The sequence below is a fragment of the Jatropha curcas genome, chromosome 1 (genome assembly GCF_041381405.1).
Source record: "Jatropha curcas cultivar XTBG-Jc1 chromosome 1, XTBG_Jcur_1.0, whole genome shotgun sequence".
Taxonomy (NCBI): Eukaryota; Viridiplantae; Streptophyta; class Magnoliopsida; order Malpighiales; family Euphorbiaceae; genus Jatropha; species Jatropha curcas.
Genome location: NC_143151.1, coordinates 23,294,378 through 23,307,502, shown reverse-complemented (window position 1 = coordinate 23,307,502; position 13,125 = coordinate 23,294,378). Strand labels below are relative to the sequence as shown.

Genomic DNA, 13,125 nt, shown 5'->3' with positions numbered 1-13,125 from the left:
CATCTTCTCATCCAATTACTAAGCAATCTCAGTCCACAGGAGCTATGACGGTACTACTTCTACATATATGTCCTTTACTAAAGAGTTTCCTGTTGATATTCAATATGCCCCTCTAAATCATAGCTTGATCTCTTTTACTCCCACAACATCAGAAACTCTTTTTTTTTTAAATCTCAAATCAATCTCAGAATTTCAATTCATCTTCTCATCTAATTATTAAGCAATCTCAGTCTACATGAGCTATAACAGTACTACTACTGCAAATATGTTTTTATTCAAGAGTTTCCTATTGATATTCAATATGCTCCTTTGAATCATAGCTACTCTAGAACAACATCAGAAACTCTTATCTTTGATCTCATATCAACCTTAGAATTTCAATTCTTCTATTCCAATTACTTAGTAATCTTAGTCTACGTGCTATTAATTATATAATCACTAACGCGGGTGTATTGGATTAAGAGTCTATATTCCAATAGTATTCAATCTATATTCTTTTAGATTCTATTAAAATTATGTCGTATTCAAATCAGACTCTTATAAAATCTATAAAAATCTGATGGTATTAAATTATGACTTTTTAAAAGTCCATACAAATTTGATTGTATTCAAAAAATTATTGATTTGGAAGGATTCTATAAAATCATTGATTTCGTTGGATTTTAGAGTGTTATGTATGAATAAAAGAGTCATTTACAAATTCATCCTCCAACTCAAAGATTTCAAAAATCTTTTAACATCTAACAGACTCTTGATCCAATATAGCCCTTAATAGAACAAAAGTGGAGCGAGTACCTACGAATTTTAAGCTACCTAAAAATTTTACTATCCGTATCCATTTTAAACCCATTTATATACCTATTTAAGTATCTATATTCGAACTCGTTTAAATATTTACTACCTGTATCCGTCCAAAAACCCGCTGAAAGTACTTCCTAAACGGGTAGAATACTCGCGAATCTTTAATTATCTAAATTTCAAACTTATTTAAAATATATTTTTTTACTAATAATGGATAGGGTACCCACTATCGACCGTTTAATATAGCGGTTAACGGAAGCGGATGGCTGCTGCCGACGCTGGCCATTGTAGGCATTTCACTGTCGGTGCGATAAATTTTTAACGAAGAAAATAATGATTTTGGAGAAGATGTTGCATTTTCCCTTTTAGTCCCTATTTTTTTCAATTTTTCATTTGGCTCTAAAACCTTTTAATTTGTTCAATTAGGTCTTGAAATTAATTTTAATTGGATATATAAAAATTATTGTGATTCCGTCAAAGTCAATCAAAATCTATAAAAAAAGTCTCACCAATTTCATAAAATTCTATTAGAATTCTCGTGGAATCTGTGGAAATCTTAGGAAATCTTTCAATTCCGTCAAACTCAATAATTTTTTTAAAATCTAACACAATCCTAATCCAACACACCTCCTAAATCTACATTCAATAATGTTACTATAAATAATGCTACGTATAATTCTTAGCGGCAACATGTAACACTAGTATCCCTCCTTCTATACTCTAATGTTCATCATTCAAAACTTGAATTCTAGACACAGTTGCAACAAATCACATCTGCAACAAATCAAATCATGAAACTGTAACTGTTAGTTGAAAGAATATTGCAGGCTATAGAATAGGGGTAGCTCTCCTCTTTGCTCACTAAACTGAGTTCGGAGAGTAAGGTAAGATAAATGGAGATTATTTAATGATTTCAAAATAGTGTTTGAGGAGAGGATGGTTTTTTTGAAAGTTATTTGAGTGGTTGAAAATCCATCTAAACATTTTAATCTTCAACTCACCAAATTGGAGTGTAAGTATTGTTAAAAAATTTAATTTCTAAAATTATCCATAGCTATATTTATCAATTTTTCATGACAAGAATATTTTCATAATCTTTACATTTAATATTACCTTCCTGTACCATCAAAATAAATAAAATAATATTATTAAACATTCATTTACTAAATCTTCTTGACAAATACGAAAAAGACATTTACTATACTTTCTCTTACTATACTTTACTATGTCTTACTTTATCGATTCCTCCCTCTTTTCATCCAAACAAAGTGTAAGAGTTCTATTTTTGGTGTTTTGTTACCATATTAGATTTTATCAACTGCCGATGGCACAAACAAAAATATTTTTTCCTGTGGTTGCCATATCAAAAATAAATGATAAATATTATCAAAAGAGTATTCATATATATAACAAAAAAAGAAATAACAAATTTTATAATTGTAATAATTAACAATTTCTCAAAAAGGATATTACAACGATGAAAATATTCAAAATTTCTCAAAAAGATAGTACAATGATTAAATGATTGATTAATAACCAAGAACCTGTAGAATTATTCAAGCAATTACTTAAGAAACAAAGGTACGCTATCTCTTAATAACCTTAATCACTTGATTGCTATTTATTTTATGTTTATGATTTATTATAAATGATTGCTTATTTATTTAAAATATTAATGTATTATACTTATTTAGTGTAGTGTGTTATAAGCGTGTAGATCTCCTACTTTTTTATAAATTATCGTATCGCGTATGTTCCCGTAATGCATGATAAAGTGTTTTTTTAAATTTTTTTTTGTATTTTTTTTTGTTAATGAATAATAAAAAAAAGGACTAAATTTTTTTTCGGAAAAACTTTTGTTACTTATTTTTTGTGGATATAAAAGAAAAATAAAATTAATTTTTCTTTATAAATTAATTTTTATATCTTTTTTATTTTCCTTCTAATTTGAAAGAAAATTATCGGAATTCTTTTTTCCCTTATATTCCTTTCTAGTTTTTGCTTATTAATATTAATTTAGTTTTTTTCCTTCTATATAATATGATTTGAAAATATAATTACTTTTTTCCCTTATAATTCACACAATGCACAAGATATTATTAAAAAATGAAATAATATTTTATAACATCATTCAAAAATAGAAAAATTATATAATAAAATGATAAATCGTATCTTATTAAGATATGTTGAAAAGTTGTCATGCTAAGATATATCTTTTTAAGTATCATGTGAACTTTTTATAAGGTATGCAATAGCAAAAGTTATGCATGGTATGACCTATATAAAAAAATGCACACACAATTAATATATTTTTCAATAGTGATAATAATTTGAGAATTTAACTATTGAAATAAGAAATTAAATATTTTTTATTTTATGTTTATGATTTATTATAAATGATTGTTTATTTATTTAAAATATTAATGTATTACTTATTTAGTATAGTGTGTTCTAAACATATGGATGTCCTACTTTTTAAAAATTGTCATATCCATACGTTCTCATATCTCGTGTCCTCCATTTGTGTAACCTAGCTCTGGTATATAAGACCACTCTTTACACTAAGCTAATCAACCGAGATTTTTTTATTACCAATAAAAATAAAGTGTTTTTTTAATTTGCTTTTGTGTTATTGAAATAACATATTAAGTATTTTTTTTCTTTTATGTTTATGATTTATTACAAATGATTATTTATTTATTTGAATTATTAATGTATTACTTATTTAGTACACTATGTTTTAAGCGTGCGAGTGTCCTACCTTTTTTAAAACTGTTGTATCTTGTTTCCATGCAATATAGCTCCTAGTATATGAGACTACTTTATACACCAAGCTAATCAACCAATGTTTTTTTATTACCAATAAAAAATGAAGTCTTTTTTTTTAATTTGTTTTTGTGTCATTGAAATAAGAAATTAAGTTTTTTTTTTTTTTCATTTTTTGTTTATAATTTATTATAAATGATTGTTCATTTATTTGAAATATTAATACATTACTTATTTAGTGTACTGTGTCCCAAGCATGTGGATGTCCTACCGTTTTTAAAAATTATCGTATCTCGTACGTTCTCATATCTCGTGTACTGTGTTCATACACCAAGCTAATTAATTAAGATTTTTTTATTACAAATAAAAATGAAGTGTTTTTTGTTTTAATTTGCATTTGTGTCATTGAAATAAGAAATTTAGTGTTTTTTTATTTTATGTTTATTATATGATTATTTATTTATTTGAAATATTAATATATTACTTATTTAGTGTAGTGTGTTTTAAGCGAGTGAATGTTTTACGTTTTTTAAAAATTATCATATCACGTACGTTTCGTATCTTGTGTCCCATTTCTGTACAACTCAGCTCCTGGTATATAAAACTACTCTATACACCAAGCTAATCAACCAAAATTTTTTATCACCAATAAAAAATGAAGTACTTTTAAATATTTTTTGTGTCATTGAAATATAAAATTAAGTTTTTTTATTTTATGCTTATAATTTATTATAAATTGTTGTTTATTTATTTAAAATATTAATGTATTACTTATTTAGTGTAGTGTGTCCTAAGCGTGTGGATGTTCTACTTTTAAAAAATTATTATATCTCGTACGTTTCAATTTATATTTTTTAAATTGCTTATATATATTATTTATTTAATAGTAATATATTATTTATTCATACTCTTTTTAAGTGTGTGGATTACTTATTAATTATTTTGTAAGAAGAAATAAATTTATATTAATGTATTAAATTAAATGTTTAGAGATAATTTTTTTATAGATATTATCTTGATAGAGGTATTACCTGTAAATATAAAACAACTGATCTTTTTACAATTTTTGTAATTATGCTAAATTGTGTCAATTCTAACCTCCGTCATTCTATAATCCAATAATGCCAAGTGGCAAACTGTGCTACTTATACTTGGCTTCAATGTAAAGAAAATACTTTGTTTTTATATATTATATAGATAGATATAGATTTTTCAAGATTGATGATAATTTTGAGAATTTAACTAATTATATTGAAATAAGAAATTAAATTTTTTTAATTTTATATTTATTATTTATTATAAATGATTGTTTATTTATTATCATATTCAGTACGTTTCGTATCTCGTGTCCTGTGTGCGTGCAACCTAGCTCTTGGTATAAATTAAGTATTTCTTATTTTATGGCTTGGGTTATTTATATTTTAATTTAATTTAATACATTAACTTGATGGAATGTAACTAATAGAATTATCATGATAAAGACATTATCTACAAATATAAAACAACTTATCTTCTTACAATTATTCTCATTACACCTTTATCTTCTTACAATTACTGTCTTACAACTGTACTAAATAATTATTATCCTCTTTATACTGGTAGTTATGGAGCCAGTTATTACTGTGTGAATTGCTACCTGATTTCTTTACATCTCTCAATTTCTTCGTTTTCACTAACTTTTCTCTAGAAATTTTTTTTCTGTTTTATCAAAGAAAATCACGTGGTGTGTTAATAATTTTTGTGTCTTCCAATTTTAAATTAGAAAACTCTATATGGTTTCATATTTGGCTAATGTTACAATGTTAGGAATTGAGGATTTGCTCTCTATATGCTAATAAAAATAATTAAATGGAGTAATATCTTTAATTGGTTGAATTTGAAAGCAGAATACAAACTTCATCAAAATTAATGATTGGGCAAATTTGAATTTAGCATCTAAATTATAATTTTAGATTTCCTTATCTTTATGAGTTTATTATGTGGATAATGACGACATAGCATTAACATGCATATTCCACCACAAATCTATCTTGTGGAGCCACCACACTACCCAATTTCCAAGTCTACCAACCCATTTTATTCCCCAAATCAAAGAAAAAAAAAGGATTTTTTTTTTTTTTTTTCTCTTTTAAAGATCCAAGAACAAGCTATAGAGCCTTCGAGATTAAGCTTACTTCACTGAATGGAAGATTTCAATTCAAGAATAAGCAAGCCAAAGTCCTTTAACCTACAAATCTCAAGCAAACAGCCTTGAATTTGAGAACATGCCAACCAACCAGGCTCTCAAGTTATAAATCTACTGTTCATTTGTTCATTTCGAAATCAAACACATTTAGCCTTCTGATCGCATCCTTCAAGAAAGTTTTTAAAAAAAAAATTTAAAGAAAATTCTTAATAAAATTTCATATTTAGCACCTTTCTCTCATCTGTGAAAAGTGTTGCACCCTGATGCCTGCTCAAAGCCTTGTTATGCAACGAAATTTGCAACCTAATAAAATAATGAAAATAATAAAATTAGCTGCTACAATCATTGTTGACCATTTTCTGATATTGGAAGGAAATTCTACATATTCAAGGATTACAAGTGTGCATCACATGCTACAGTCAATTCTGCTTTCTGAAATTGACAACATCAATTGTAAACTAAACATCTAATTATCTAAAGCCTAAAATCAAATTCTTGCTACATCAACATCTTGTTTTGATTGGTTCCAATGTTACAAATGAAACCTTCTTTCTTTTGTGAACCTAAGAATTAGAATACATTAATCTGTACAGAAACAACCTACACTTGCACAATACAATTACGTGCAGCTCAGATGGCTCCATCTCTCAGGAGCACAAATGCTGAACCTCACCATTCTATGGTTAACTTTAATCATAGGAATGAGGAAAAAATAAAAATATACGTCATTTATACTTTCATAGCTGCAATGCTAAATCTGGCTGTGCCGAATCAACGCGGCTAGAACTAGGAGAAACTGGAGATTGAAATCTAACATTCAGGTCAGGTGGGACAGCATCAGATTTCTGTTGTGGGGACAAACTTGAATCTAGTTTCTGCTGAGGTGGCAATCCTTGCCAAGATGCTTGGGGTTCAAGCCCGGATTTTGGGGCTTCTGGTTTCTCATTCTCAGAATTGGCTGTTGCGCCACTAGGATTTATTGCACTGGAATTCTCTGAAAGCTTTTGATTTTCTGTGTTTAGGCTGTTCACTGTAGCTGGATTGATGAAGCTTGTATTAGTCCTAGAGACTGTGTCAATCGTCTGAGGTGACTGCAGATTAAAACCAGCAGGCCTGGCAGGCCCGACTAGTTTCCCCATCTGGGTTGCAAGATTAAACCCATATGTGCCATTGAGTCCATTCATGCCAGGGCGAACTACGTGGTTCTGAAGAATCTGGAAAGGAGGCCTTGGCCTGAGCATACTTCTGCTAAATCCGGCATGTGAATTCAATCCATCAACTACTTTTTCTACACAAGATTCAGACTTATTAGCAGCTGCAGAGGATGTAGTTGCTGAGACAGATTGAGAAAGAGCATTACTTAAATGTCCCTCTGAAGCTGACAGAACAGTAGGTGCCTCATTTGCTGTACCATTATTTTCTGGTTTTTCTAACAATCTTTCTTTAGATTCAACAACACTAGGTGTGGCGGTCACACAATCCTTAGGATGAGAGAAAGGCCGTGATGGTGATGGCAGACCTTGAGGGGATGAAGGAAGAAGCAATGCCTTCTGTGGTGGGATATCATTTTCTCCAACCCATCCAGGACCAAACTTAATTCCAGGTGGCAAAGCCTTCTCTATCCTTTTTGAAGCAATTCTCCAAGCAACAGTCCCAATATTAGCAGCAAATCGAGCTAAGCTCCTTGCATAACCATTCTCTGACAGAAGCCCTACCTGATTCATATGAAATAGACATGAAAGGACCAACCACAGTAAGGGTCAGAATATGCCCCATTAAAATTGGCCCCTGAAAGTACAGAGTAGCGTGTGTGTGTGTTTTTGTTGTTTTTGGCCGCGGGGGGGTGGGGGGGTGGGGGGGTGGGTGTGATGGGATGAGTTGACATTTTAAACAACATTCAAAAGAATCAAATAGAATGATCAACATCAATGTGATGCTTACAGTCATTAGCTGCTTCCTCTCTGAATCAAAAGTAGTCAGCACAGATGGCTCCCGTCCACCAGCTGATGATTGCTTGTAAGTGTTACGCCTGTTCTCATCAAATGAAAATTGCTTTTTCCCATACTTCATTGAATTACCTTTAAACATAGAACTAGAACCTGAAATACAAGTGAAAAGTTTTCAAAACTTGTCTTGAAAGAAGAGAAGTCCTTTTCTCATATCATACGGACAACAGAAGTAAAGAGAGGGAAAGAAAAAGACAGTAAAATTTCAGACCTGCAGTTTCTTCATTCCTCTCGAATTTATTATCAGCCAACCAAAAAGCATCATTGCGAGAACCATGAGATCGTCCAGATGAATCTGCAAAACCAGACTTTTCTGAAACAAGAGGTCCTTTTCTCAGATCACAACTGGACCAGATGGTGTTATCTCCACCAGTAGCAAGAGATGCATCCAAGGAAAACTCCGAACCAGCACGCTCCAATGAAGGCCTGCCTAGTGGTTTTTTAATATTCTTGGTTGGTGGTCTACCTCTCCTCACTATTTTAGGTTCTGGTTCATTATCATCACTGTCTTGCCTTAAATTTTCAAAGTTCTTTTTTGCCAGCTCTTGTATTGATCGTGCCTGTTAAGAAGATGAATTCAGAAGACATTTATATATGGACGAACAATGGGAAATTTCAGAGTCAAAAGCATACCTGTCTAAAATATATGGTATCTGGGGCATTATACTGCATTGCATTCGAACATATCAAGAAAACATCTTTCTGCATAAAAATAAGATGAACTTCAATGTCTCTCTCACAAAATCAAAGAAAGATGTGAATCAATTTCAGGGCATTATTAGAATGGAACATAGGCACAATTCATCTTGTAAGTGTATCTTTTATTGCTTATAAGATATGAAGATGAGAAGACTGAAATATAATTATAAATCAAGAAAAATAGAAATTTTCATCAGAAATTCGATTTTGTTTTTTTCTTTTCATTGATTAGGCTCTAATATAGATTTAAACTCATAACCGTATAGTAATACTGAAGCAAAGCTCATTGATCATCAAGAATTTGACTTTCTGCAGCAATTTCAAGAACCTAATTCCAAGGGCCAGCAAATCAACAGCATGAAGACACTGAATTGTGATTAACTAATAACTGAACCGTAATCCATGGACATATACAAATGTTTATGCACTTACAGAGGTCCAACAATAAGAACAAAATTATACAAATCATTGAACCAATTAGATTAAGATCTGGAAGAAGGATATTCAAAATACAAATTATCTCTCTACACATGCTTGTAAATGTGTATCAAGTCAAGGATCATGAAATCAGTGAATGGAAAAAGACACAAGTGAATAATCAAAGCTTCCAAGAACATCCATGTATGCAAAGCATGTTGTTCTATAATGTGACATGACGAGTCATAACAAAAAATGAGGTGGCAATGGATGGAAAGTTCCACGTGCTTATGTGAAAGATTCATCTCTCGAGCATGATTGCAGCGATTAGGGGTATGGTAGAACTCCACAACCCAAATAGGCCCTTTAAAGTGCATTAATTACCAATGCACACATTTATTTCTTAGTGACAAAAATTTTGAAATGCGTGATAAACCTTTATGAATTGCTATAACCCAAGTAAGTCTTACCAAGCATCACAACAGTTAAGACATTCTACAATGGACAGACTATTTCCCCGCAAATCCCCTCAAGCACCGAGACATGGTAACAATAATTACTACAGTCTAAGACAGAAATAGTAATAAAACATTTTCATGTTGATAAATAAAAAAAAATCTATAATAATACGAGTTGATCTGCCACCATTTGGCCAACTAAGAAAGCCAGAAGCATTTCTGAGCGACAAAAAGCATGGAAACTTTCACCTCTACTTTGTTAAATATCAATAATCCATCAGTTATGCAATAGGAGATGCGCAGAACTTGAGGTTCTAGTTCAAAACAATATCCAGTATTGCAAGTAGCAAGGAAAGCCAAATGCATAGCATTTTCCTCTTCCAATGCAAGGAAGCTACTTAGTCTGAACATAAGAATTTTCAATTCGCAAAGGCAAGAACTTAAGATTATATGAAGGTTCAAACTTCAAATCATATCTTGTTTGGTTATATTGAATGCAAATTGTCCATCCTAATAATTCTGACATTCATCCAAGTAATCAAGCAAAGAGTGGAGCTTTTCACATTCTTCGCACCCTTATATAGTATGTTATATAGTTGATCTTTTGTGTGGTCTTAATTCTTTACAGTTTGCAAAAATAAGGAGTACGAATTGCTATTGAAGTAATGATAGATAATCACTGCAATGACTAGATGACAAAAGAAATTTCTACAGGAATGATTAGCATCACTAACAGTAAACTGTCTAAATTACTGAATTAAACATCAAGCTTGGATTCAGGGAAACAGAATTTACCAAGTGTTCAATTCGCATAGCAGAAACTACAGAAACCAATACCTTTAATTGAAGAAAAAATTGACAAAAAAAACCTAAAAAAGCAAATAGGGAATGCTTAGCTGAAAGATATAATCCAAAGCTCATATATAATAACCTCAAATTGTTCCAAATTGGTGTAAACTCCACTAGAAAGTTTCTTTTTGACAGTTGCAAAATCCATGGGATGCTCAATGACTTCATGGTAATCTGGAAGCTGCATAAAATGTCATCAACAGAAAAATTTAAAGTTAAGAATGCACGGAGGAAAAACTAAAAAGTCTACTGCTGCATCCCACAAGATTTGAAATAAACCTCATTGGGGTCTACTGGTTCAGAGAAGACTCCATATGTGTCCTTCCTGCAATTAAATTCATTTTTTTAAAAAGAAAAAAAAAAAGGAGAAAGAAATTACGTACTGATCAGTGCGGGAAAAAACAAAGCAGCATGGGAAGAATCATAAATGGAAACAGAAAAACTGAAAGACACACTTTTGAAGCCTATCGAGGATGAACAGTAACAGCTTTTTATCAGGTAAAGGCGTTGAGGGTCCCGAATCTGCACACAAGTGAATAAACCCCACATCACCAAACTAAAAAGTTACAAAATTTGGCCTTTTATGTAAATGGGTATATAAAAAATCATCAACATGATAACAAACCTTGTATATTATTTGTGGGGTTTGCGCCAGGAACAGACTTCTCTGCCTGACAAAAATTTAAAAAGGAAAAACAAAACCAAGATAACAGAAATTAGCAAAACAATAAAAATTATTCCTTTTTTTTTGGCTATAATGGGTGAAGCCCTGAAGAACCAGAAGCAAAGTAGCAATAAAAAGGCAAAGTTGCAGCATTGAGTTCAAAGCTCCAAAAAAGGGGAAAATATAAAACGCAAGGAAAAAAGGGCAAAAAAAAAAAAAAAAAAAAAGACAAACTGTGAAAATAATAACTAAAGAAAAGACAAATTTATACTTTTTAATAGATATGACAGTCAAAGATTCATTATTATTATTTCAGCTGATGAGAAACAGAATAAATTCATATTCATCAAAAACAAAACAATAAGAAATACAAACATATTCCAAATTTCATGCATAAATTTTCCATTTAAAGGAGAAAGAAATAGAAGGAGAGGAAAAGAAAAGACCAGAAGAAGTCAACAACTTTCACTGAAATTCTAAAATTTTCCTTGCAGAAGCCCGCAAATCAAGGACTTGCTTAATCAGGTCAAAAAACAGAAGACGCATTGAAAATTTCCCTTTAAAAATAGAAACTTTCGCGCTTTTTCTAATTCCAAAAATAACAGAAATTCGAAAAACCTACACTAACTCGAAACTGAAATTACCTTTTCGCTTACACCAAGCCCAGATCCATCACTGATCGCATTGATTTTTCTTTTCCTATGATACGAAGCCGCTGTCTTATCCTCTTCAGCATTCGAATCCGACCCATTGGAGTTATGTGACGCCGAATCAGGCTCCGATTTTTGGGAAGAAGGTAATTTGAGAACTAGCTTGAGCTTCTTCTCTCGACGTTTCCCATTCAATTCAACGGCTTCGTCGTCTTCATCTTGTTCAGAGTTATGGTATTGAGTTTCCGGTGAGGAAGGGGTGGGGTTGCGGCGGCTGGATCGACGGAGAGGAGGAGTGGCAGCCTTGTAATTGCTAGAAGAGTGAAGAGTTGAATTTTTGGAATTTGAATTGGGAACATTTCGAATTTGATTTTGCTTGTGGTGTTGCTTCTGTTGCTGTTCTTCTTGTTGTTTTAGAGTACGTTTTTGGAGATCTAAGAGAGAAGGACGACCTTTCTTCTTCTTCCTCTTCTCCACTATCTTACCCATTTTTTCTTTGTCTCTCCCTTTCTCTTTCCCTTTCTCTTTCTCTTTCTCTCTCCCCTCTCTCTCTAACTAACAAACGGGGTATTTTTTTTATTTTTTATTTTTAAAAAATCTTTGTAAATTTTTTTTAATATCTTTTTATGTAATGACTAGTCATAGCCACCGACCGGGTTCCATAACTGGTCGGATTCAGACTGGTCTGGTTCAAAATATTGAGTTAAAAGAGCTTTTTAATATATTTGATAGAGTCAAAATGCTGTCTTTTAATTACATTGTTTAGGAATTTCATCAAACATAAATCTCCTAACTTTACCCTTTTACATTTTCTTTTCTTTTTTTTTTTTTTTTTTTTTTTACACTCTTATCCCTTGTTTTTACCCTTTATTATTAAAACCTCAAATTTAAGTATTCCACTTGCCACTACTCTCTTTTGAATTTATATTCCTGTTATTTATTTAATTTTTTTTCTCAAATTTTAAAGGAATATATTTTATTTTAATTGTTTTATTTTGTTATTTTTTATTGTCTTAAAATAACGATAAGGGCATGTTATCATAAAATTAAAAAAAAATAGAGTTTTCTCGTCTTTTCATTTATTATAGAAAAAAAATAAAAAATAAAAAATATAATAATAATTTAGAAAAGAAAGCATGTCAATATATATATATATATATATATATATATATATATATCTTTTTTTTTTATTATAGAGTTCAGTTCTATTACCAAAATTTAAAATTTTTTAATATCTTTTTTTGTCATTTAAGTTCTAACAGCTCATCAAACATATGGTGTTATCAAATATTTTTTTGTTTTAAACCACTACTAGAACATTTAACAACTAGTATTGATAAATAGCCCTGAAGAAATAAGAAAAAAAAGAACTCGACAGAAATCAAAATTATATGAACCAAAACCAAAATGGACCGGTGTTGGACTTATCAGCTCCGGTTCCTGCCCTGAAACGTGAAATGGGGGCGCGTGATACTTGTAGCACGAGTATCTGACACGCGGTGGTGGCGGCTCGGAATATGCTATTACTTTGTCTGGAGTCAAACGGGACGTGGCAGTTAGAGAAAAGAGGAGGATGTTTGGATGTGTTTTGACCTAAACTAATGAAAAAATTGCCATTAAGCTCATATAC

At 30.9% G+C, this 13,125-nt stretch overlaps 1 protein-coding gene across 2 annotated transcripts; it reads right to left on the bottom strand.

Annotated features, from left to right (window-relative positions):
- Window positions 1-6,081: 6,081 nt before the first annotated feature.
- On the bottom strand, window positions 6,082-12,063 carry LOC105635519 (uncharacterized). Of its 2 annotated transcripts, XM_020679877.3 has the most exons (10): window positions 11,490-12,063; window positions 10,807-10,852; window positions 10,637-10,703; window positions 10,461-10,506; window positions 10,264-10,362; window positions 8,392-8,460; window positions 7,970-8,318; window positions 7,694-7,851; window positions 7,113-7,467; window positions 6,082-7,040 (listed from the first exon to the last, which is right to left on the bottom strand). In XM_020679877.3, the coding sequence occupies exons 1-10, from the start codon at window positions 11,982-11,984 to the stop codon at window positions 6,490-6,492; spliced, it is 2,235 nt and encodes a 744-aa protein (XP_020535536.1). In that variant the 5' UTR covers window positions 11,985-12,063; the 3' UTR covers window positions 6,082-6,489. The 2 variants fall into 2 exon arrangements, with proteins under 2 accessions (XP_020535536.1, XP_012073976.1); XM_012218586.4 differs by having other exon boundaries at window positions 6,082-7,467; window positions 11,490-12,062.
- Between the last annotated feature and the right edge of the window lie 1,062 nt (window positions 12,064-13,125).